This window comes from Salmo salar, chromosome 01 (genome assembly GCF_965601325.2).
Source record: "Salmo salar chromosome 01, fSalSal1, whole genome shotgun sequence".
NCBI classification, from domain to species: Eukaryota; Metazoa; Chordata; class Actinopteri; order Salmoniformes; family Salmonidae; genus Salmo; species Salmo salar.
The window spans coordinates 106,746,043-106,773,605 of record NC_138291.1 but is presented as its reverse complement, the minus strand read 5'-3'; the positions used below and the strand labels follow the sequence as shown (position 1 = coordinate 106,773,605).

The window sequence follows — 27,563 nt, the reverse complement described above, 5'->3', positions numbered from 1 at the left end:
CTCTCTTTATTTCTCTCCCCCTTGCATGTGACTACACCTGACTGAAAAATGCCCCCAGGTATAAACCATGCATGTTACTACACCTGACTGAAAAACACCCCAGGTATAAACCATGCAGGTGACCACACCTGACTGAGAAACGCCCCCAGGTATAAACCATGCAGGTGACTAAACCCTGACTGAGAAACGCCTCCAGGTATAAACCATGCAGGTGACTACACCTGACTGAGAAACACCCCCAGGTATAAACCATGCAGGTGACTACACCTGACTGAGAAACACCCCCAGGTATAAACCATGCATGTGACCACACCTGACTGTGAAACGCCCCCGGGTATAAACCATGCATGTTACTACACCTGACTGAAAAACGCCCCAGGTATAAACCATGCAGGTGACCACACCTGACTGAGAAACGCCCCCAGGTATAAACCATGCATGTGACTACACCTGACTGAGAAACACCACCAGGTATAAACCATGCAACATGAGTCAGTAGACCACCATCAGCAGGAAAAACAACCCAACCAAAGACACATTACTCATGAAGGTTTTATTGTTTCAGAGACATGAAGAGTATTTCAGAGCATGTTTGCTGTCACAGCATATACATGATGTCACAGAGGAGTATGGGTCAGACCTGGGTTCAAATACTATACTGAACAAAAAAATAAATGCAACATGACACAATTTCAAAGATTTTACTGAGTTATGAGGAAATCAGTCAATTTAAATAAATAAATTAGGCCCTAATCTATGGATTTCACATGACTGGGAATACAGATATGCATCTGTTGGTCACAGATACCTTTAAAAAAAGGTAGGGGCGTGGATCAGAACCAGTCAGTATCTGGTGTGACCGCCATTTGCCTCATGCAGCGTGACACATCTCCTTCACATAAGAGTTGATCAGGCTGTTGATTGTGGCCAGAGGAATGTTGTCCCACTCCTCTTCAATGGCTGGGGGAAGTTGATGAATATCAGCAGGAACTGGAACACACATCCCAAAGATGCTCAATGGGTGGTGAGATGTCTGGTGAGTATGCAGGCCATGGAAGAACTGGAACATTTTCAGCTTCCAGGAATTGTGTACAGATCCTTGTGACATGGGGCTGTGCATTATCAAGCTGAAACATGAGATGATGGTGGTGGATGAATGGCATGACAATGGGCCTTAGGATCTCGTCACGGTATCTCGGTGCATTCAAATTGCAATCAATAAATGCAATTGTGTTTGTTGTCCGTAGCTTAGGCCTGCCCATACTACAACACCACCACAACCATGGGGCACTCTATCTCACAAGGTTGACAGAAAACGCTCACCCACACGACGCCATACACGCTGTCTGCTATCTGTATGGTTGAAACCAGGATACATCTGTGAAGAGCACACTTCTCCATTGTGCCAGTGGCCATCGAAGGTGAGCATTTGCCCACTGAAGTGGTTTACGACGCCAAACTACAGTCAGGTCAAGACCCTGGTGAGGATGACGAGCATACTGATGATCTACCCTGAGACGGTTTCCGACAGTTTGTGCACAAATTCTTTGGTTGTGCAAACCCAGTTTCATCAGCTGTCCAGATGGCTGGTCTCAGACCATCCCGCAGGTGAAGAAGCCGGATGTGGAGGTCCTGGGCTAGCATGGTTACATATGGTCTGCGGTAGTGAGGCCGGTTGGACGTACTGTCAAATTCTCTAAAATGATGTTAGAGGCGGCTTACGGTAGAGAAATTAACATTCAATTCTCTGACAACAGTTCTGGTGGAGATTCCTGCAGTCAGCATGCCAATTGCACGCTCCCTTAAAACTTGAGACATCTGTGACATTGTGTTGTGTGGCAAAACTGAACATTTTAGAGTGGCCTTTTATTGTCCCCAGCACAAGGTGCACCTGTGTAATGATCATGCTGTTTAATCAGCTTCTTGATATGTCACACCTGTCAGGTGGATGGATTACCTTGGCAAAGGAGAAATGCTCACTAACAGGGATGTAAACAAATTTTGAACAAAATTTGAGAGAAATAAGCTTTTTGTGCGTATGGAACATTTCTGGGAACTTTTATTTCAGCTCGTAAAACATAGAACCAACACTTCTTGCGCTTATTTTTGTTCAGTATATTCGAAATACAGTATCTTAAAACCCTTTAGCTGGGCTTGATCATGTTTGCCTGGCACAATGGAACCAATAGAATAGTTGCAAAACTGCAAACCCCGCCCATCTCACATTCCAGACAGGCTAAAAGCAAAGGATCAAAGTATTTGAAAGATTCCAAATAGTATTTGAACACAGGTCTGGTATGGATACATATATAAAAGGCCCTTTGGGGGGAACATAGAGGAGGTAGAAGTATAGAGTCAAGGACACCAGCAGAGCCGACGCTATGGCTGTGTTCCAAATGCCACCCTATTGCCTTTATAGTGCACTACCTTTGACCAGTGCCCATAGGCCTCTGGTCAAAATGAGTGCACTATGTAGAGAATAGGGTGCCATTTGGGACGCAGCCTATACATTATGGCAGCTAACACGTTACCTGAACCCTATGCCCTGGCATAAGGCCTACATATCATTGACATAACAAATGACATGAATAGTCTTAACATTATCTATAAGCTAGTTGGCTAGTGGTAACTAGCTGACCTAAATAACAGTTTGGTGTCATGAGTGTTAAGTCAGTTGTCATAAGCTGACATTATATATATATAAAACCTGTTATGTCTGTTATAACAGTGCTACAATCTAATGAAGGGTTTGAGGGATTTCCTACCTCAATTCCAGTTTGTCATGACAGTGTTACGTCAGTCGTCAAAAGATAACATCTGCAGTCATAAGTGTTTATAACAGCTGTTATGTCATTTGTAAGACACATATATTCCAGATGAATGTGGATGTGTCCCTTATGATGTGGGAAATAGCAGCACAAGCAAACACATAAAAGGCAACAGACCGTGAGCAATGCAGGAAACACAATAAATATGGAGTTCCACATTAATTAACACTTAATAAACTCAAAGGTTCAGCCGTGATGGTCCTTGACCTCTTGACCCCAATACGGTACATATAAATATTTATGTCACTTTCCTCAATTGAAACTTGATTTGTAGAACACTCTTTCTCTATAATACAAACTTGACTTAAAAAAAATATATATGCCATGTTAAACAAGAACGTTTAAGAGTGCACAAATGACACCCTATTCCCTATACAGTGCACTACTTTTAACCAGGGCCCTTAGGGGTTTGGTCAAAAATAGTGCACTATGTAGGGAATAGGGTGCCATTTTGGAAGCACAGTAAATGTAACTTCTGCAGTCACCTTGAAAAGTTGCCTTACGGTCTAAAATTCACTATTCTGCAGAAAACATCAATCAATTCTGATTCATACAGTAACACACATGCTGGTGTAGATGCTTTAACTTTATAACTTAACATGGTAACTTCTCTATTAGAATATTTAGAAACAACAAACAGAGTGACATGAACTAGCTCCTTCTGCCGTGAGCTATTTTCAGCCTTTGACAGTTCAACGCGTGTAAACATATTTCTCATTCAGTAATAGTGGTCAATGGCACGACTTGGACACTATGAAGGATGGACACTAGAAATACATGATATGAAATCTCAGGACTGCCGGAATACCATGGGCTGCTGTCAATCATCCCAAAACCCAATAGAAGCTCTGAAATATAGAGCTCCCATTGGATCAGAGAAATTGATTGATCCCGCTCAGGGAAGTTAAGAGACCTCAATATCTCTTGTTGGCCACTTTGATTTCACATATGGAATAATACATTATAATACCAGCAGTAATAAAACACAATGAATGGACATGCTGGAGAGATGTTATTAAAACAGAAATGACTGCATGCTCTTTGCTATGGTATATGTCCAAGGGTTTTACCCAGCAGCCACCACTCCTGTCCAGCAGCAGGGGGGTGATGGGAAGACAAAAGTAATTAAAAGCGGATGACCTTCTCAGGTAACACACACACACACACACACACACACACACACACACACACACACACACACCCCCGTTTGTTGTTGAATTGTTTGTATATTATTGTATTTTAAATGTGTGTGACTGTCCTTGTCTGTCAGTGTACCAGTGTTTTGTTACTTGTCATGTTTTGTATTTTGTGTGGACCCCAGGAAGAGTAGCTGCTGCTTCTGCAAAAGATAACGGGGATCCAAATAAACAAACAAATAAATACGATATCTGAGAACAGTTAACCATGACGGGACAAGCCCCATGCAATCACCATCAGGACAATCAAACTGCCCTTTTTATAAGGGGTATGCTGCAAGCACAGGCACAAAACAGACTCCAGCAATACAGAATTCCACCAATAACCAGAAGCCAAGGCTACTTCAGCAGCAAGCCAATACTGTGAGGTTAGATTACCTGGTAACCAAGAGACAGGGTCACCACTTCCTGTCAAATCAGGCAACAGGAAGCAAAACAGAACAAAATACAGAGACCACAGCTCATATCCACAAAGAACCTCAGAGTTGGTGGGCTGGTCTAGGATCAGGTCCCCTCCTGTCCATGTAGTCTTATTCATTATGATCTAAATGGCAAAACTGGTCCTAGATCAGCACTTCCACTCTGCTTTATGAATTCAGACCCAGAGGCCCCTGGAAATAGCAGAGGACAAAAATAAGTTTCGTTTTTTTTTGTCCAACATTGAGTTTAGCATTTCAGTTCATCAAAATACACTTCTATCCATAGTGTAGTGCAGATGGCATAGCTCCTTGTTCTCCCCTGTGGGTTCTACTGTCCACCTTCTGATAGTCGCTCATTGGTTAGTGGGCGTGCCATGTTGAGGTTAGCCAGTTGTCTGGTTTTCCCACAGTTAGTTGGGAAGTTTGCTCGCATGCTAATCGCACGGACGTGGACATCGTTCTGTGGCTGAGCGCCTGGACAGAGCCGGTGTCGCCACCAGTTGTAGAAGAGCATCTACTGAACGTGAATTCCCATCATCAGAGAACATCCCTCAGTAAAACGTCCGTCAAACGGGAGTCCTTCTTGTCGTGGCCATTCTTTACCCACGCATCAGTAGCTCTATCCAGTAACACCACAATACCAAAAACATCAAACATTGTATTTTTTTTACACAGTTCCCTCAAAAAATCTGAAATATATAGTATTATATATCTCTCTATCATTTGTGTAAATACAGTCAACATATGCTGTAGAAGGGGTAATTCATAAAACGTCAACAGCAATTGTAAATATAAACCTCCAATCAATGCATTGTTATGTTCAGAACAGGTGGTACAAGTAAAACATGCCTAAGGCCTACAATAACCTGTACTGTGTACAGTGTGTTCTGGAGCCTATAATAACCTGTACTGTGTACAGTGTGTTCTGGAGCCTATAATAACCTGTACTGTGTACAGTGTGTTCTGGAGCCTATAATAACCTGTACTGTGTACAGTGTGTTCTGGAGCCTATAATAACCTGTACTGTGTACAGTGTGTTCTGGAGCCTATAATAAATGACAGGGATCAGGGACCCTATTTATCAAGCGTCTCAGAGTAAGAGTGCTGACCTAGGATCAGTTTAGCCGTTTGCATCATAATAAATCATTATTATGGACAGGGAGGACCTGACCCTGGATCAGCACTCCTACTCTACAGTGTTTCTCAACCTCAGTTCTTTGGGTCCACCAGCCGTTTGACTGATGTCTGATTCACACTATAGGAACGTCCTGAACTGTACTGGCTGATATTTTATCTTCACATTGTCCTTTCCAACATGGTTCCAGGAACTATGGTGGACGCGTAACCAGGCCAGCCCAATACAGCTTGGCCCGGCCCTGTAGTGTGAATCAGACAATACTCCCAGCAAGCACATAATGTTCTGAGAACCATATGTTACTTGGTTGGTTGTCCTATGGTTGTGGTTGTCCTATGGTTATTTAGCATACAACCTTCCCACAACTTCCTGGGAATGGTGCAGGATAGTTGCTTGGCTTTGGAACATTCTCTGCACATTTAATGAACTTGACAAAAACATTTTTCATTACGTTATGTGTTTCAACGTTTCATATAAGTTCAAATATAGCTACATTTCATTTCAATTTTGGTAATGTTCTCCAACTGGTTTGACATTGGGAATGTTCTCAAATAGGTCAGAGAAGTAAGACGTGACAATTTTGCTTTTCTTGGAACTTCTCTTGTCAGAATGTTTGAAGAACTTTCAGTTTTACCGGTCAGGAAAGTATGGCTCCCTTCCCACAACCAATGTGAAACCAAAAACATATGTTCCTACAACTTCAAAGGAACCAAATGTGCTAGCTGGGCTGTATGTAAAACAACTGGGTTGAGAAACATTACTGCAGGGCAGATTCAGGCAGTTGAAACATTCAAAGCATTGCAGCTTGAAAGACGACAACATAAAAGAACAGCCACAACTCTAATGGAATAGCGAAAGCTATCCTTTCTATGAAGTAGATTTCTACCTGCAAGATTTGGAATGATTCGCCCCACCTAGTAGTCCTTCACCCATAGACTCTGGTTCTCAGGGTGAGCTACTTTGAGTTGGCAAGCAGGAGGGGGGAGGAGGGTGTGTGATTGTGCGTGTCGGTGTGGGTCTGTCTTAGAGGTCGACCGATTATGATTTTTCAACGCCGATACCGATTATTGTCGGGCCAAAACAGCCGATGCCGATTAATCGGCCGATTGTTTTATTTATTTGTAATAATGACAATTACAACAATACTGAATGAACACTTATTTTAACTTAATATAATACATCAATAAAATCAATTTAGCCTCAAATAAATAATGAAACATGTTCAATTTGGTTTAAATAATGCAAAAACAAAGTGTTGGAGAAGAACGTAAAAGTGCAATATGTGCCATGTAAAAAAGCTAAGGTTTAAGTTCCTTGCTCAGAACATGAGAACATATGAAAGCTGGTGGTTCCTTTTAACATGAGTCTTCAATATTCCCAGGTAAGAAGTTTTAGGTTGTAGTTATTATAGGAATTATAGGACTATTTCTCTATATACGATTTGTATTTCATATACCTTTGACTATTGGATGTTCTTATAGGCACTTTAGTATTGCCAGTGTAACAGTACAGCTTCCGTCTCTCTCCTCGCTCCTACCTGGGCTCGAACCAGGAACACATCGACAACAGCCACCCTCGAAGCAGCGTTACCCATGTAGAGCAAGGGGAACAACTACTCCAAGTCTCAGAGTGAGTGACGTTTGAAACGCTATTAGCGCGCACCCTGCTAACTAGCTAGCCATTTCACATCGGTTATACCAGCCTAATCTTGGGAGTTGATAGGCTTGAAGTCATAAACAGCGCAATGCTTGAAGCATTGTGAAGAGCTGCTGGCAAAACGCACGAAAGTGCTGTTTGAATGAATGCTTACGAGCCTGCTGCTGCCTACCACCGCTCAGTCAGACTGCTCTATCAAATCATAGACTAATTATAACATAATAACACACAGAAATACGAGCCTTAGGTCATTAATATGGTCGAATCCGGAAACTATCATCTCGAAAACAAAACGTTTTTCCTTTCAGTGAAATACAGAACCGTTCCGTATTTTATCTAACGGGTGGCATCCCTAAGTCTAAATATTCCTGTTACATTGCACAACCTTCAATGTTATGTCATAATTACGTAAAATTCTGGCAAATTAGTTCGCAGCGAGCCAGGCGGCCCAAACTGTTGCATATACCCTGCCTCTCATATACCCTGACGCAATGAACGCAAGAGAAGTGACAATTTCACCTGGTTAATATTGCCTGCTAACCTGGATTTCTTTTAGCTAAATATGCAGGTTTAAAAATATATACTTTGTGTATTGATTTTAAAGAAAGCCATTGATGTTTATGGTTAGGTACAGTCGTGCAACGATTGTGCTTTTTTCGCAAATGCGCTTTTGTTAAATCATCCCCCGCTTGGTGAAGTCGGCTGTCTTTGTTAGGAAGAAATAGCCTTCACAGTTCGCAACGAGCTAGGCGGCCCAAACTGCTGCATATACCCTGACTCTGTTGCAAGAGAAGTGACACATTTTCCCTAGTTAAAAGAAATTCATGTTAGCAGGCAATATTAACTAAATATGCAGGTTTAAAAATATATACTTGTGTATTGATTAAGAAAGGCATTGATGTTTATGGTTGGAGCAACGTGTACCTAAGCGATTATATGCAACGCAGGACAGGCTAGATAAACTAGTAATATCATCAACCATGTGTAGTTAACTAGTGATTATGATTGATTGATTGTTTTTTATAAGATAAGTTTAATGCTAGCTAGCAACTTACCTTGGCTTCTTACTGCATTCGCGTAACATGCAGGCTCCTTGTGGAGTGCAATGTAAAGCAGGTGGTTAGAGCATTGGACTAGTTAACCATAAGGTTGCAAGATTGAATCCCCAAGCTGACAAGGTTAAAATCTGTCGTTCTGCCCCTGAACAAGGCAGTTAACCCACTGTTCCCCGGTAGGCCATCATTGTAAATAAGAATTTGTTCTTAACTGACTTGCCTAGTTAAATAAAGGTGTAAAAAAAAAAAAAATATCGGCCAAATCGGCATCCAAAAATACCGATTTCCGATTGTTATGAAAACTTGAAATCGGCCCTAATTAATTGGCCATTCCGATTAATCAGTCGACCTCTAGTCTGTCTGCAAGAGGAACTGTGGAATACCAGTACTTTCCCCCTTAAAGCACAGTGTCCCCCGACACAGACATGCTGAGACTAGGAAGGGGCCTAGCCCCCCCCCCGCTCGAGTCATGTTCCCTGGGTAGGCCTTGGTTGACGTCTCAGGTCCTCAGCTTAAGGATGACGGTGGCCAGGACGAGGAAGAAAGTGTTCCAGCCCAGGGTGACAGCAAAGCCTCGCCACACCATCATCCTGGAGAGACCCCAGCCTGAGGGAGAGACGTCATCACATGATGTGTGTGTGTGTGTTGTCTCAGTTTGACATGGAAGCTCAGACAGACACAGACAGACAGACAGACAGACAGACAGACAGACAGACAGACAGACAGACAGACAGACAGACAGACAGACAGACAGGACAGACAGCGACAGACAGACAGACAGACAGACAGAGAGAGCAGGATATCTCTCCTCCACTAGAAGCCCATGACTAAGTCACGTGTGTCTGTCTGACTACTGGCATTGTGAATCATTTAGAACACTGTGACTACTGGCATTGTGAATCATTTAGAACACTGTGACTACTGGCATTGTGAATCATTTAGAACACTGTGACTACTGGCATTGTGAATCATTTAGAACACTGTGTGACTACTGGCATTGTGAACCATTTAGAACACTGTGTGACTACTGGCATTGTGAATCATTTAGAACAGTGTGTGACTACTGGCATTGTGAATCATTTAGAACACTGTGTGACTACTGGCATTGTGAATCATTTAGAACAGTGTGTGACTACTGGCATTGTGAATCATTTAGAACACTGTGTGACTACTGGCATTGTGAATCATTTAGAACACTGTGTGACTACTGGCATTGTGAATCATTTAGAACACTGTGTGACTACTGGCATTGTGAATCATTTAGAACACTGTGTGACTACTGGCATTGTGAATCATTTAGAACACTGTGTGACTACTGGCATTGTGAATCATTTAGAACACTGTGTGACTACTGGCATTGTGAATCATTTAGAACACTTCGCTGCTGATTCCGGACGAATCAGGTGTCTAAAGTCTCAGGTAACACGTGTGTGTGTGTGTGTGTGTGTGTGTGTGTGTGTGTGTGTGTGTGTTTAGGGCGACACATAGGGCTGATGCCACAACTCGGTGCAGACAGGATATAAGCTTCAATGTACTGTGTTGTGTAACTAATTGCTATTGGATAACGTGTGTGTGTGTTACCTCTGTACATGATGCATCGTAGGGCTTCAGAAGCGTAGGTCTGGGGCAGGGCCAGACTGATGTAACGTAGTGGATAGGGGATGCACTCCACAGGCCAGATTATACCTGTAGGGAGAGGAGGAAAGAGAGAGTCTTAGAGAAACAGAGAGTCTTAGAGAAACAGAGAGTCTTAGAGAAACAGAGAGTCTTAGAGAAAGAGAGAGTCTGTCAGAGAAAGAGAGAGTCTGTCAGAGAAAGAGAGAGTCTGTCAGAGAAAGAGATAGTCTGTCAGGGAAAGAGAGTTAGGGAAAGAGAGAGAGTTAGGGAAAGAGAGAGTCTGTCAGAGAAAGAGAGAGTCTGTGAGAGAAAGAGAGAGTCTGTCAGGGAAAGAGAGTTAGGGAAAGAGAGAGAGTTAGGGAAAGAGAGAGTCTGTCAGAGAAAGAGAGTCTGTCAGAGAAAGAGAGAGTCTGTCAGAGAAAGAGAGAGTCTGTCAGAGAAAGAGAGAGTCTGTCAGGGAAAGAGAGAGTCTGTCAGGGAAAGAGAGTCTGTCAGAGAAAGAGAGTCTGTCAGAGAAAGAGAGAGTCTGTCAGAGAAAGAGAGAGTCTGTCAGAGAAAGAGAGTCTGTCAGAGAAAGAGAGTCTGTCAGAGAAAGAGAGAGTCTGTCAGAGAAAGAGAGAGTCTGTCAGAGAAAGAGAGAGTCTGTCAGGGAAAGAGAGTTAGGGAAAGAGAGAGAGTTAGGGAAAGAGAGAGTCTGTCAGAGAAAGAGAGTCTGTCAGAGAAAGAGTTGTAAGAACTGAACTGGAATTGAAGTGAATAACATTTTATTAAACTTCATTGTGAGAACATGTGAGAGCTAATATTGTAGATTTACAAAGTGACCCCTCCATAAAATACCACTGAGGTTTGTGTGTGTGTGTGTGTGTGTGTGTGTGTATGTGTGTGTGTGTATGCTAGCGTGCGTCCTTGTGTGTGTGTAAGACCTGGGTTCAAATACTATTTAGGGTATCAATTACGTTCAAAGACATTTAGAAGCATTTAGATATTTTTGATTTGATAAGACAATTTGCTGAAAATACTCAAACACTCCGATGCATTTAACTGGGGCATTTGAACATAGTATTTGAAAAAAACTTGCAAATAGTATTTATAGGAAATCATTTGAAAATACTTTCAAATACTTTCAACAGAAATTGATTCAGGCAACATTATTAAATACACAGAAAAGAAGTATTTAAATAACAAATACACATGTATTTGAAGCCAGGTTTGGTGTGTGACGTACCACTGACGATGAGGTTGGGGTAGAAGATACCCAGGGCAGCCTGGTTGGCGTTCTGTTCGTCATCGATGGCAGATGAGATGACCAGACCAAAGGAGATGCCAGTCAGACCCTGCAGCACGATCAGAGATATAACCAACACCAGGCTCCCCTCATTAGGAATCTGGAGGGAGGAGGAGGGGGAGGAGGGGGAGAGGAGGGGGGAGGGAGGGAGGAGGGGAGGGGGGAGGGAGGAGGGAGGAAGGGGAGAGAGGAGGGGGGAGGGAGGGAGGGAGGGAGGAGGGAGGAAGGGGGAGAGGAGGGGGGAGGGAGGGGGAGGGGCGGAGGAGAGGGGAGGGAGAGGCGGAGAGGGAGGGAGAGGCAGAGGAGGGGGGAGGGGGGGGAGAGGAGGGGGGGGAAGAGGAGGGAGGGAGGGAGGTGTAGGTGTAGGGGAAAAGATGGGTGGAAGGGGAGAGAGAGAGAGAGAGAGAGAGAGAGAGAGAGAGAGAGAGAGAGAGAGAAAATTAGAGTGAGAGAGAGAATATGTTGGAGGGGAGGAGACAGCAAAAAGTGAGAGAAAGCGAAAAAGAGGAGGGATGGTAACAAGAGAGAGGAAGGTGAAAGAGGAGGGATGGTAACAAGAGAGAGGAAGGTGAAAGAGGAGGGATGGTAACAAGAGAGAGGAAGGTGAAAGAGGAGGGATGGTAACAAGAGAGAGGAAGGTGAAAGAGGAGGGATGGTAACAAGAGAGAGGAAGGTGAAAGAGGAGGGATGGTAACAAGAGAGAGGAAGGTGAAAGAGGAGGGATGGTAACAAGAGAGAGGAAGGTGAAAGAGGAGGGATGGTAATAAGAGAGAGGAAGGTGAAAGAGGAGGGATGGTAACAAGAGAGAGGAAGGTGAAAGAGGAGGGATGGTAACAAGAGAGAGGAAGGTGAAAGAGGAGGGATGGTAACAAGAGAGAGGAAGGTGAAAGAGGAGGGATGGTAACAAGAGAGAGGAAGGTGAAAGAGGAGGGATGGTAACAAGAGAGAGGAAGGTGAAAGAGGAGGGATGGTAACAAGAGAGAGGAAGGTGAAAGAGGAGGGATGGTAATAAGAGAGAGGAAGGTGAAAGAGGAGGGATGGTAACAAGAGAGAGGAAGGTGAAAGAGGAGGGATGGTAACAAGAGAGAGGAAGGTGAAAGAGGAGGGATGGTAACAAGAGAGAGGAAGGTGAAAGAGGAGGGATGGTAACAAGAGAGAGGAAGGTGAAAGAGGAGGGATGGTAACAAGAGAGAGGAAGGTGAAAGAGGAGGGATGGTAACAAGAGAGAGGAAGGTGAAAGAGGAGGGAGGGTAATAAGAGAGAGGAAGGTGAAAGAGGAGGGATGGTAACAAGAGAGAGGAAGGTGAAAGAGGAGGGATGGTAACAAGAGAGAGGAAGGTGAAAGAGGAGGGATGGTAACAAGAGAGAGGAAGGTGAAAGAGGAGGGATGGTAACAAGAGAGAGGAAGGTGAAAGAGGAGGGATGGTAACAAGAGAGAGGAAGGTGAAAGAGGAGGGATGGTAACAAGAGAGAGGAAGGTGAAAGAGGAGGGATGGTAACAAGAGAGAGGAAGGTGAAAGAGGAGGGATGGTAACAAGAGAGAGGAAGGTGAAAGAGGAGGGATGGTAACAAGAGAGAGGAAGGTGAAAGAGGAGGGATGGTAACAAGAGAGAGGAAGGTGAAAGAGGAGGGATGGTAACAAGAGAGAGGAAGGTGAAAGAGGAGGGATGGTAATAAGAGAGAGGAAGGTGAAAGAGGAGGGATGGTAACAAGAGAGAGGAAGGTGAAAGAGGAGGGATGGTAATAAGAGAGAGGAAGGTGAAAGAGGAGGGATGGTAACAAGAGAGAGGAAGGTGAAAGAGGAGGGATGGTAACAAGAGAGAGGAAGGTGAAAGAGGAGGGATGGTAATAAGAGAGAGGAAGGTGAAAGAGGAGGGATGGTAACAAGAGAGAGGAAGGTGAAAGAGGAGGGATGGTAACAAGAGAGAGGAAGGTGAAAGAGGAGGGATGGTAACAAGAGAGAGGAAGGTGAAAGAGGAGGGATGGTAACAAGAGAGAGGAAGGTGAAAGAGGAGGGATGGTAATAAGAGAGAGGAAGGTGAAAGAGGAGGGATGGTAACAAGAGAGAGGAAGGTGAAAGAGGAGGGATGGTAACAAGAGAGAGGAAGGTGAAAGAGGAGGGATGGTAACAAGAGAGAGGAAGGTGAAAGAGGAGGGATGGTAACAAGAGAGAGGAAGGTGAAAGAGGAGGGATGGTAATAAGAGAGAGGAAGGTGAAAGAGGAGGGATGGTAATAAGAGAGAGGAAGGTGAAAGAGGAGGGATGGTAACAAGAGAGAGGAAGGTGAAAGAGGAGGGATGGTAACAAGAGAGAGGAAGGTGAAAGAGGAGGGATGGTAACAAGAGAGAGGAAGGTGAAAGAGGAGGGATGGTAACAAGAGAGAGGAAGGTGAAAGAGGAGGGATGGTAACAAGAGAGAGGAAGGTGAAAGAGGAGGGATGGTAATAAGAGAGAGGAAGGTGAAAGAGGAGGGATGGTAACAAGAGAGAGGATGGTGAAAGAGCATGTCATGTTATTCAGTGATATAGTGTCTGTTACATAAGGCCCTGACTCTTTCTATTGTCACAATACAGAGGCCTGTGTGTGTGTGTGTGTGTGTGTGTGTGTGTGTGTGTGTGTGTGTGTGTGTGTGTGTGTGTGTGTGTGTGTGTGTGTGTGTGTGTGTGTGTCTGTCTGTCTATCCATCTCCACTGACAACGTGTAAAAATAGACTGCAGGGAGAGAGCACATGGCTGCTCGGTTGCCACAGCAATCAAAGGCTGTTGTCGTGGTGATTCCGTAGTGATCCTTAGATATGATGGACTCAGGTACCGGCAAGAATAGGAATATATACTCCAGTCACCTCTTTGGACTGTCACACACACACACACACACACACACACACACACACACACACACACACACACACACACACACACACACACACACCAACAACAGTTCCATCCACGTGCCTATTGAGTCTAATGTTTCTATTCATCCACTGTCCTCAGGTTGACCTGTCCAGACCTGGGTTCAAATACTATTTCAAATCTTTCACATACTTTTACTTTCATTTTTCTAACACACACTGTTGAAGAAACGTTTTTAAATGTAATTACGCTGCCAGATTATATTGAGGTTTATGGTAAAAATAATAAAAAATCCAGGGTAGAGGAGTAAAGAATGTGCCTATTTAAAAGCTATAAATTATTGCAACGTTATATAACAATAAATAAAGTATCTCTCATGCTATAAAGGAGAAGTGTGACATTGATCCTTAAAAAGACATGGGAGTATATCACTCATTTTTAAATAAAACACATGGATGTGGAAAATGCAGAATGTCCCTTTAACATTTGACTAATTAAACTTGACCTGCTTCCCCTTTTTCTGAACTATTTCTCAACTTACAGTTTCAGTGCAGTAATATCACCAAGCGACCACTAGATGGAGGTGTAGGACCACTACATAAGGTAGTGCAGTAATATCACCAAGCGACCACTAGATGGAGGTGTAGGACCACTACATAAGGTAGTGCAGTAATATCACCAAGCGACCACTAGATGGAGGTGTAGGACCACTACATAAGGTAGTGCAGTAATAACACCAAGCGACCACTAGATGGAGGTGTAGGACCACTACATAAGGTAGTGCAGTAATAACACCAAGCGACCACTAGATGGAGGTGTAGGACCACTACATAAGGTAGTGCAGTAATAACACCAAGCGACCACTAGATGGAGGTGTAGGACCACTACATAAGGTAGTGCAGTAATAACACCAAGCGACCACTAGATGGAGGTGTAGGACCACTACATAAGGTAGTGCAGTAATAACACCAAGCGACCACTAGATGGAGGTGTAGGACCACTACATAAGGTAGTGCAGTAATAACACCAAGCGACCACTAGATGGAGGTGTAGGACCACTACATAAGGTAGTGCAGTAATAACACCAAGCGACCAGTAGATGGAGGTGTAGGACCACTACATACGGTAGTGCAGTACCATAGCCTGTAGTATTGTAGTAGTCAAGCCAGAACTCACATCTCTGTGTGACTATCACCCATATTCCCTAACACTCCACAATATATACATCTCCACAGTCACACCGTGCTGTTCAGTGTGTACAACACAATATATACATCTCCACAGTCACACCGTGCTGTTCAGTGTGTGTACAACACAATATATACATCTCCACAGTCACACCGTGCTGTTCAGTGTGTGTACAACACAATATATACATCTCCACAGTCACACCGTGCTGTTCAGTGTGTGTACAGCACAATATATACATCTCCACAGTCACACCGTGCTGCTCAGTGTGTGTACAACACAATATATACATCTCCACAGTCACACCGTGCTGTTCAGTGTGTGTACAACACAATATATACATCTCCACAGTCACACCGTGCTGCTCAGTGTGTGTACAACACAATATATACATCTCCACAGTCACACCGTGCTGTTCAGTGTGTGTACAACACAATATATACATCTCCACAGTCACACCGTGCTGCTCAGTGTGTACAACACAATATATACATCTCCACAGTCACACCGTGCTGCTCAGTGTGTACAACACAATATATACATCTCCACAGTCACACCGTGCTGCTCAGTGTGTGTACAACACAATATATACATATCCACAGTCACACCGTGCTGCTCAGTGTGTACAACACAATATATACATCTCCACAGTCACACCGTGCTGCTCAGTGTGTACAACACAATATATACATCTCCACAGTCACACCGTGCTGCTCAGTGTGTGTACAACACAATATATACATCTCCACAGTCACACCGTGCTGCTCAGTGTGTACAACACAATATATACATCTCCACAGTCACACCGTGCTGCTCAGTGTATACAACACAATATATACATCTCCACAGTCACACCGTGCTGCTCAGTGTGTACAACACAATATATACATCTCCACAGTCACACCGTGCTGCTCAGTGTGTACAACACAATATATACATCTCCACAGTCACACCGTGCTGCTCAGTGTGTACAACACAATATATACATCTCCACAGTCACACCGTGCTGCTCAGTGTGTGTACAACACAATATATACATCTCCACAGTCACACCGTGCTGCTCAGTGTGTGTACAACACAATATATACATCTCCACAGTCACACCGTGCTGCTCAGTGTGTACAACACAATATATACATCTCCACAGTCACACCGTGCTGCTCAGTGTGTACAACACAATATATACATCTCCACAGTCACACCGTGCTGCTCAGTGTGTACAACACAATATATACATCTCCACAGTCACACCGTGCTGCTCAGTGTGTACACAACACAATATATACATCTCCACAGTCACACCGTGCTGCTCAGTGTGTACAACACAATATATACATCTCCACAGTCACACCGTGCTGCTCAGTGTGTACAACACAATATATACATCTCCACAGTCACACCGTGCTGCTCAGTGTGTACAACACAATATATACATCTCCACAGTCACACCGTGCTGCTCAGTGTGTACAACACAATATATACATCTCCACAGTCACACCGTGCTGCTCAGTGTGTACAACACAATATATACATCTCCACAGTCACACCGTGCTGCTCAGTGTGTACAACACAATATATACATCTCCACAGTCACACCGTGCTGCTCAGTGTGTACAACACAATATATACATCTCCACAGTCACACCGTGCTGCTCAGTGTGTACAACACAATATATACATCTCCACAGTCACACCGTGCTGCTCAGTGTGTACAACACAATATATACATCTCCACAGTCACACCGTGCTGCTCAGTGTGTACAACACAATATATACATCTCCACAGTCACACCGTGCTGCTCAGTGTGTGTACAACACAATATATACATCTCCACAGTCACACCGTGCTGCTCAGTGTGTACAACACAATATATACATCTCCACAGTCACACCGTGCTGCTCAGTGTGTACAACACAATATATACATCTCCACAGTCACACCGTGCTGCTCAGTGTGTGTACAACACAATATATACATCTCCACAGTCACACCGTGCTGCTCAGTGTGTACAACACAATATATACATCTCCACAGTCACACCGTGCTGCTCAGTGTGTACAACACAATATATACATCTCCACAGTCACACCGTGCTGCTCAGTGTGTACAACACAATATATACATCTCCACAGTCACACCGTGCTGCTCAGTGTGTACAACACAATATATACATCTCCACAGTCACACCGTGCTGCTCAGTGTGTGTACAACACAATATATACATCTCCACAGTCACACCGTGCTGCTCAGTGTGTGTACAACACAATATATACATCTCCACAGTCACACCGTGCTGCTCAGTGTGTGTACAACACAATATATACATCTCCACAGTCACACCGTGCTGCTCAGTGTGTACAACACAATATATACATCTCCACAGTCACACCGTGCTGCTCAGTGTGTACAACACAATATATACATCTCCACAGTCACACCGTGCTGCTCAGTGTGTACAACACAATATATACATCTCCACAGTCACACCGTGCTGCTCAGTGTGTACAACACAATATATACATCTCCACAGTCACACCGTGCTGCTCAGTGTGTACAACACAATATATACATCTCCACAGTCACACCGTGCTGCTCAGTGTGTACAACACAATATATACATCTCCACAGTCACACCGTGCTGCTCAGTGTGTACAACACAATATATACATCTCCACAGTCACACCGTGCTGCTCAGTGTGTACACAACACAATATATACATCTCCACAGTCACACCGTGCTGCTCAGTGTGTACAACACAATATATACATCTCCACAGTCACACCGTGCTGCTCAGTGTGTACAACACAATATATACATCTCCACAGTCACACCGTGCTGCTCAGTGTGTACAACACAATATATACATCTCCACAGTCACACCGTGCTGCTCAGTGTGTACAACACAATATATACATCTCCACAGTCACACCGTGCTGCTCAGTGTGTACAACACAATATATACATCTCCACAGTCACACCGTGCTGCTCAGTGTGTACAACACAATATATACATCTCCACAGTCACACCGTGCTGCTCAGTGTGTACAACACAATATATACATCTCCACAGTCACACCGTGCTGCTCAGTGTGTACAACACAATATATACATCTCCACAGTCACACCGTGCTGCTCAGTGTGTACAACACAATATATACATCTCCACAGTCACACCGTGCTGCTCAGTGTGTACAACACAATATATACATCTCCACAGTCACACCGTGCTGCTCAGTGTGTACAACACAATATATACATCTCCACAGTCACACCGTGCTGCTCAGTGTGTACAACACAATATATACATCTCCACAGTCACACCGTGCTGCTCAGTGTGTACAACACAATATATACATCTCCACAGTCACACCGTGCTGCTCAGTGTGTACAACACAATATATACATCTCCACAGTCACACCGTGCTGCTCAGTGTGTACAACACAATATATACATCTCCACAGTCACACCGTGCTGCTCAGTGTGTGTACAACACAATATATACATCTCCACAGTCACACCGTGCTGCTCAGTGTGTACAACACAATATATACATCTCCACAGTCACACCGTGCTGCTCAGTGTGTACAACACAATATATACATCTCCACAGTCACACCGTGCTGCTCAGTGTGTGTACAACACAATATATACATCTCCACAGTCACACCGTGCTGCTCAGTGTGTACAACACAATATATACATCTCCACAGTCACACCGTGCTGCTCAGTGTGTACAACACAATATATACATCTCCACAGTCACACCGTGCTGCTCAGTGTGTGTACAACACAATATATACATCTCCACAGTCACACCGTGCTGCTCAGTGTGTACAACACAATATATACATCTCCACAGTCACACCGTGCTGCTCAGTGTGTACAACACAATATATACATCTCCACAGTCACACCGTGCTGCTCAGTGTGTGTACAACACAATATATACATCTCCACAGTCACACCGTGCTGCTCAGTGTGTACAACACAATATATACATCTCCACAGTCACACCGTGCTGCTCAGTGTGTACAACACAATATATACATCTCCACAGTCACACCGTGCTGCTCAGTGTGTACAACACAATATATACATCTCCACAGTCACACCGTGCTGCTCAGTGTGTACAACACAATATATACATCTCCACAGTCACACCGTGCTGCTCAGTGTGTACAACACAATATATACATCTCCACAGTCACACCGTGCTGCTCAGTGTGTACAACACAATATATACATCTCCACAGTCACACCGTGCTGCTCAGTGTGTACAACACAATATATACATCTCCACAGTCACACCGTGCTGCTCAGTGTGTACAACACAATATATACATCTCCACAGTCACACCGTGCTGCTCAGTGTGTACAACACAATATATACATCTCCACAGTCACACCGTGCTGCTCAGTGTGTACAACACAATATATACATCTCCACAGTCACACCGTGCTGCTCAGTGTGTACAACACAATATATACATCTCCACAGTCACACCGTGCTGCTCAGTGTGTACAACACAATATATACATCTCCACAGTCACACCGTGCTGCTCAGTGTGTGTACAACACAATATATACATCTCCACAGTCACACCGTGCTGCTCAGTGTGTACAACACAATATATACATCTCCACAGTCACACCGTGCTGCTCAGTGTGTACAACACAATATATACATCTCCACAGTCACACCGTGCTGCTCAGTGTGTACAACACAATATATACATCTCCACAGTCACACCGTGCTGCTCAGTGTGTACAACACAATATATACATCTCCACAGTCACACCGTGCTGCTCAGTGTGTGTACAACACAATATATACATCTCCACAGTCACACCGTGCTGTTCAGTGTGTGTACAACACAATATATACATCTCCACAGTCACACCGTGCTGCTCAGTGTGTACAACACAATATATACATCTCCACAGTCACACCGTGCTGCTCAGTGTGTACAACACAATATATACATCTCCACAGTCACACCGTGCTGCTCAGTGTGTGTACAACACAATATATACATCTCCACAGTCACACCGTGCTGCTCAGTGTGTACAACACAATATATACATCTCCACAGTCACACCGTGCTGCTCAGTGTGTACAACACAATATATACATCTCCACAGTCACACCGTGCTGCTCAGTGTGTGTACAACACAATATATACATCTCCACAGTCACACCGTGCTGCTCAGTGTGTGTACAACACAATATATACATCTCCACAGTCACACCGTGCTGCTCAGTGTGTACAACACAATATATACATCTCCACAGTCACACCGTGCTGCTCAGTGTGTGCACAACACAATATATACATCTCCACAGTCACACCGTGCTGCTCAGTGTGTACAACACAATATATACATCTCCACAGTCACACCGTGCTGCTCAGTGTGTACACAACACAATATATACATCTCCACAGTCACACCGTGCTGCTCAGTGTGTACAACACAATATATACATCTCCACAGTCACACCGTGCTGCTCAGTGTGTACAACACAATATATACATCTCCACAGTCACACCGTGCTGCTCAGTGTGTACAACACAATATATACATCTCCACAGTCACACCGTGCTGCTCAGTGTATACAACACAATATATACATCTCCACAGTCACACCGTGCTGCTCAGTGTGTGAACAACACAATATATACATCTCCACAGTCACACCGTGCTGCTCAGTGTGTACAACACAATATATACATCTCCACAGTCACACCGTGCTGCTCAGTGTGTACAACACAATATATACATCTCCACAGTCACACCGTGCTGCTCAGTGTGTACAACACAATATATACATCTCCACAGTCACACCGTGCTGCTCAGTGTGTACAACACAATATATACATCTCCACAGTCACACCGTGCTGCTCAGTGTGTACAACACAATATATACATCTCCACAGTCACACCGTGCTGCTCAGTGTGTGTACAACACAATATATACATCTCCACAGTCACACCGTGCTGCTCAGTGTGTACAACACAATATATACATCTCCACAGTCACACCGTGCTGCTCAGTGTGTACAACACAATATATACATCTCCACAGTCACACCGTGCTGCTCAGTGTGTGTACAACACAATATATACATCTCCACAGTCACACCGTGCTGCTCAGTGTGTACAACACCAGTGGAACAGGGATGTGAACATGAGACAGGGATGTTCAATCATTCAGGAGTCATAAGCCTTGCTGATGAGGACGGATGGAGGCTGCTGTGGTGTGTGTGTGTGTGTGTGTGTGCGTGTGTGTATGTGTGTGTGTGTGTGTGTGTGTTTGTATGTGTGTATGTGTGTGTGTGTCTATGTGTGTGTGTGTTACCTTGAAGACGAGCAGCATTAAGAGCAGTAGTAGAATGACCTGGATGCTGATGACAAACAGCTGGGAGATGAGATGGGCCAGCACAGTCTCCAACGAACTAACACCTGGAGGGAGAGAGAGAGAGAGAGAGAGAGAGAGAGAGAGAGAGAGAGGAGACAGGGAGAGAGAGAAGGAGAACAAAGGAGAGAGTGAAATAGAGGAGAGGAGAAAGTGAGGGAGAGAGAGAATGAATGAAGGAGAGAGTGAAATAGAGGAGAGAGGAGAAAGGGAGGGAGAGAGAGAGAGAATGAAGGAGAGAGTGAAATAGAGGAGAGAGGAGAAAGGGAGGGAGAGAGAGAGAGAATGAAGGAGAGAGTGAAATAGAGGAGAGGAGAAAGTGAGGGAGAGAGAGAGAATGAAGGAGAGAGTGAAATAGAGGAGAGGAGAAAGGGAGGGAGAGAGAGAGAGAGAGCGAGAGAGAATAGTGGGACAGGAGAAAAGGAAGAGTAAGGTGGGGAGAAGATCATTTAATGTTCTGACAAACTGGCCCACTGTGATTTAACCAGATGTTCTGATTATTGGTCAGGATAATCCACCTCCCCCTAGTGGTCTGTACTGGTCACTACATAGATAATGACCACAAACTGTCAATGCATCACAAACGGAACCATATTCCCTATATCCAAGCCAGTTCCACTGTGTTTTGTCATTGTTCCCCTCTAATGAGGGACTGGTTTAGACCTGGGACACCAGGTGGGTGATATTAATGATCAGGTAGAACAGAAAGGCTCCTGACCTCGTAGGGTCAGAGTTGAATATCCCTGCCCTGTATAGTTCACGTCTTTTAACCAGGGGCCAAAGGGCTCTGTAGTGCACCCTATTCCCTAAGTAGTGCACTTCTTTTGACCAGGGCCCAAAGGGCTCTGTAGTGCACCCAGTTTGTCATTGTTCCCCTCTAATGAGGGACTGGTTTAGACCTGGGACACCAGGTAGAACAGACAACCAGCAGGGTCAGAGTTGAATATCCCTGGGTTATATAGTACACTACTTTTGACCAGTGCGCTACATAGAGAACAGGGTGGCATTGGGGACACTTGGGCCCTCGTCAACAGTAGTGCAATAAATAGGATATAGGGTGCCATTTGGAACAGATTGTTATCCACTTAATGAACTTTGACCTCTTACCTGCAACCCAGCACCTTTCCATTAGCCCCTCCTTCCTCTCTATCACGAAGGAGAGAGCCGTCAAGCCCACTGCCAAGTAGAAAGTGATGCTGTGTAGAGAGAGGGGAGAATGAGGGAGAAGGGAGGATGAGAGAGAGAAAGGAGGGTGAGAGGGAGGAGGGGGAGAAAGAGCAGAAGGGAGGGGGGAGAGAAAGAAGGGAGGGGGAGAGAGAGAAAGGAGGGTGAGAGGGAGGAGGGGGAGAAAGAGCAGAAGGGAGGGGTCTCAGTAAAGCTGACTAGGTTCAGACGTGGACTGAATCTGTACCTCAGAACGGCTCCTGGTGTCACAAACGTGGTGAAGTCTGAGTTCATGCTGCCATAGATCGGCTCCTCAAACTGGAAAGAGAAACGGGACAAAGAGAAAGTGAGCAAAATGGGTTAAAAAAGAGAAATGTGACACAGAAATAGTAAGTGAAATATTTTCCCCCTATGCACAGTACATCTGTGTATTCATCAGGAAGAGATCAAACATTTGTATACATTCAACAATACTGGTTACATTGTTGTCTTGGGAAGACAACAGCTTGTCTATATCAGACACTAGCAAGGCAAGTGGATGTGGATGGCAGAATACTATCGATCCCCAAATAGCACCCGATCCCCAAATAGCACCCTATTCCCTACATAGCACCCTATTCCCCACATAGTGCACTACTTTGACCAGAGCCTTATGGGAATAGGGTGCCTTTAAGCGTGCAATCAGGGTTTAAAGGGGTTATTGTTGTCCTACCTTGACAGGAAGAGAGACCAGGTAAGACATGCTCCCCATCTTATACTGGATGAAGTCCTGAGGAGGGAACAGACTGTTTCACTTCACTGCTGGATGTATCTTTATCAACAGCTGGGCTGCATCTCAACAGTCTGAGCAAGCTACTTCAACAGCTGGGCTGCATCTCAACAGTCTGAACAAGCTACTTCAACAGCTGGGCTGCATCTCAACAGTCTGAACAAGCTACTTCAACAGCTGTGCTGCATCTCAGCAGTCTGAACAAGCTACATCAACAGCTGGGCTGCATCTCAACAGTCTGAACAAGCTACTCCAACAGCTGGGCTGCATCTCAACAGTCTGAACAAGCTACTTCAACAGCTGGGCTGCATCTCAACAGTCTGAACAAGCTACTTCAACAGCTGGGCTGCATCTCAGCAGTCTAAACAAGCAACTTCCTCACCTCGTCACGTTTCATTAATCTGCACTGATGTAAAAAAGAAGTGGACAGGTTGAAAGCATTTCCAGCAGGCCTTGATTTGCCATGTTACTTTGATCCATGGTGTTTTTAGATCAGTCCAGATGAGGAGAAGAGACGCGGAGAGAAAGACCCTGCTGCCATGCAGTCAGTGTGTATTACACTAGATAAAGATATCATCTATAGAAGGTTTTGAAAGCCAGACGGCGCCGTTAAACAATAAGGCTATGTTCCCATTGAAGAAAGAGCAGGTAGATCTGCAGGGAGGAACCAACAGGGAACTCTGGTGGTACCTCCAAGGCATCTGCTAGTTTCTTCTGAAGCATCATGGCGATCTGTTGATCTGGTGACAAAAACACACTACGAGGTGAAAACAATGGCATCATTATCAAGTCTATTATCACTTTTGAAAAACGCTTTTGATTGATCAATTTAATTAACATAAAAAACGTCTCAAGATGAATCATCATTAAAATGCCTTTTCCACACAGTTACACTACCACCTAGTGGTCATTTTCACAGACAACATACCTATTCCATTGTATTGTATTCTACCAGTATTATATTCTAATTCTACTTTAGTGTCTCTGAGGGTGAATTCTTTCACACATCGTCATGCCAACAGACTGCGGAGTGAGAGCTTACTGGTCAGGTCCAACCAGACGTGCACCGACCCTCCATCCACTACCTCCTTAGAGACCTGACGCTGGATCACCCTGCATAATACAACACACACCACAGAACAGAGACATGATACAGTAAGGATCCTGTATAATACAACACACACCACAGAACAGACATGATACAGTAAGGATCCTGTATAATACAACACACACCACAGAACAGAGACATGATACAGTAAGGATCCTGTATAATACAACACACACCACAGAACAGACATGATACAGTAAGGATCCTGTATAATACAACACACACCACAGAACAGACATGATACAGTAAGGATCCTGTATAATACAACACACACCACAGAACAGAGACATGATACAGTAAGGATCCTGTATAATACAACACACACCACAGAACAGACATGATACAGTAAGGATCCTGTATAATACAACACACACCACAGAACAGAGACATGATACAGTAAGGATCCTGTATAATACAACACACACCACAGAACAGAGACATGATACAGTAAGGATCCTGTATAATACAACACACACCACAGAACAGACATGATACAGTAAGGATCCTGTATAATACAACACACACCACAGAACAGACATGATACAGTAAGGATCCTGTATAATACAACACACACCACAGAACAGAGACATGATACAGTAAGGATCCTGTATAATACAACACACACCACAGAACAGACATTATACAGTAAGGATCCTGTATAATACAACACACACCACAGAACAGAGACATGATACAGTAAGGATCCTGTATAATACAACACACACCACAGAACAGACATGATACAGTAAGGATCCTGTATAATACAACACACACCACAGAACAGACATGATACAGTAAGGATCCTGTATAATACAACACACACCACAGAACAGAGACATGATACAGTAAGGATCCTGTATAATACAACACACACCACAGAACAGACATGATACAGTAAGGATCCTGTATAATACAACACACACCACAGAACAGACATGATACAGTAAGGATCCTGTATAATACAACACACACCACAGAACAGAGACATGATACAGTAAGGATCCTGTATAATACAACACACACCACAGAACAGAGACATGATACAGTAAGGATCCTGTATAATACAACACACACCACAGAACAGAGACATGATACAGTAAGGATCCTGTATAATACAACACACACCACAGAACAGAGACATGATACAGTAAGGATCCTGTATAATACAACACACACCACAGAACAGACATGATACAGTAAGGATCCTGTATAATACAACACACACCACAGAACAGAGACATGATACAGTAAGGATCCTGTATAATACAACACACACCACAGAACAGACATGATACAGTAAGGATCCTGTATAATACAACACACACCACAGAACAGAGACATGATACAGTAAGGATCCTGTATAATACAACACACACCACAGAACAGACATGATACAGTAAGGATCCTGTATAATACAACACACACCACAGAACAGACATGATACAGTAAGGATCCTGTATAATACAACACACACCACAGAACAGACATGATACAGTAAGGATCCTGTATAATACAACACACACCACAGAACAGACATGATACAGTAAGGATCCTGTATAATACAACACACACCACAGAACAGACATGATACAGTAAGGATCCTGTATAATACAACACACACCACAGAACAGAGACATGATACAGTAAGGATCCTGTATAATACAACACACACCACAGAACAGAGACATGATACAGTAAGGATCCTGTATAATACAACACACACCACAGAGCAGAGACATGATACAGTAAGGATCCTGTATAATACAACACACACCACAGAACAGACATGATACAGTAAGGATCCTGTATAATACAACACACACCACAGAACAGACATGATACAGTAAGGATCCTGTATAATACAACACACACCACAGAACAGAGACATGATACAGTAAGGATCCTGTATAATACAACACACACCACAGAACAGAGACATGATACAGTAAGGATCCTGTATAATACAACACACACCACAGAGCAGAGACATGATACAGTAAGGATCCTGTATAATACAACACACACCACAGAACAGAGACATGATACAGTAAGGATCCTGTATAATACAACACACACCACAGAGCAGAGACATGATACAGTAAGGATCCTGTATAATACAACACACACCACAGAACAGAGACATGATACAGTAAGGATCCTGTATAATACAACACACACCACAGAACAGACATGATACAGTAAGGATCCTGTATAATACAACACACACCACAGAGCAGAGACATGATACAGTAAGGATCCTGTATAATACAACACACACATGAGTACTTTATTGCTTGGCAACATTACATGCCTTCCTGGAATACAGAGCCTTGGGAATGTATTCAGACCCCTTCTCTTTTTCCACATTTTGTTACGTTACAGCCTTATTGTAAAATGGATTCAATATTTTTTCCCCTCATCAATCTACTCACAATACCCCATAATGACAAAGCAAAAACACACATTTTTGCAAATGCAGAATTTAGTTATTTGGGGGGGGGGAGGATATCACATTTACACAAGTATTCAGACCCTTTACTCAGTACTTTGTTGAAGTACCTTTGGCAGCGATTACAGCCTTGAGTCTTCTTGGGTATGACGTTACAAGCTTGGCACACCTGTATTTGGGGAGTTTCTCCCATTCTTCTCTGCATATCCTCTCAAGCTCTGTCAGGTTGCTATTTTCAGGTTTCTCCAGAAATGTTTGTTCGGGTTCAAGTCCAGGCTCTGGCTGGGCCACTTAGGGACAAAGACTTGTCCTGAAGCCACTCCTGAGTTGTCTTGGCTGTGTGCTTAGGGTCGTTGTCCTGTTGGAAGGTGAACCTTTGCCCCAGTCTGATGTCCTGAGCGCTCTGGAGCAGGTTTTCATCAAGGAT

At 43.9% G+C, this 27,563-nt stretch overlaps 1 protein-coding gene across 4 annotated transcripts in view; it reads right to left on the bottom strand.

Annotated features, from left to right (window-relative positions):
- Positions 1-534: 534 nt before the first annotated feature.
- Positions 535-27,563, bottom strand: part of abch1 (ATP-binding cassette, sub-family H, member 1) — an 80,161-nt gene continuing 53,132 nt past the window's right edge. For all 4 annotated transcript variants that reach the window (XM_082978709.1, XM_082978735.1, XM_082978728.1 and 1 more), the window contains 9 exons: positions 24,622-24,692; positions 24,270-24,319; positions 23,523-23,579; positions 23,058-23,128; positions 22,754-22,842; positions 21,590-21,693; positions 11,132-11,291; positions 9,871-9,975; positions 535-8,895 (listed from right to left, as the gene is read on the bottom strand). In XM_082978709.1, coding sequence (XP_082834835.1) covers positions 8,789-8,895; positions 9,871-9,975; positions 11,132-11,291; positions 21,590-21,693; positions 22,754-22,842; positions 23,058-23,128; positions 23,523-23,579; positions 24,270-24,319; positions 24,622-24,692 — 814 coding nt within the window. In that variant the 3' untranslated portion in view covers positions 535-8,788. The remainder of the gene's footprint in view (positions 8,896-9,870; positions 9,976-11,131; positions 11,292-21,589; positions 21,694-22,753; positions 22,843-23,057; positions 23,129-23,522; positions 23,580-24,269; positions 24,320-24,621; positions 24,693-27,563) is intronic.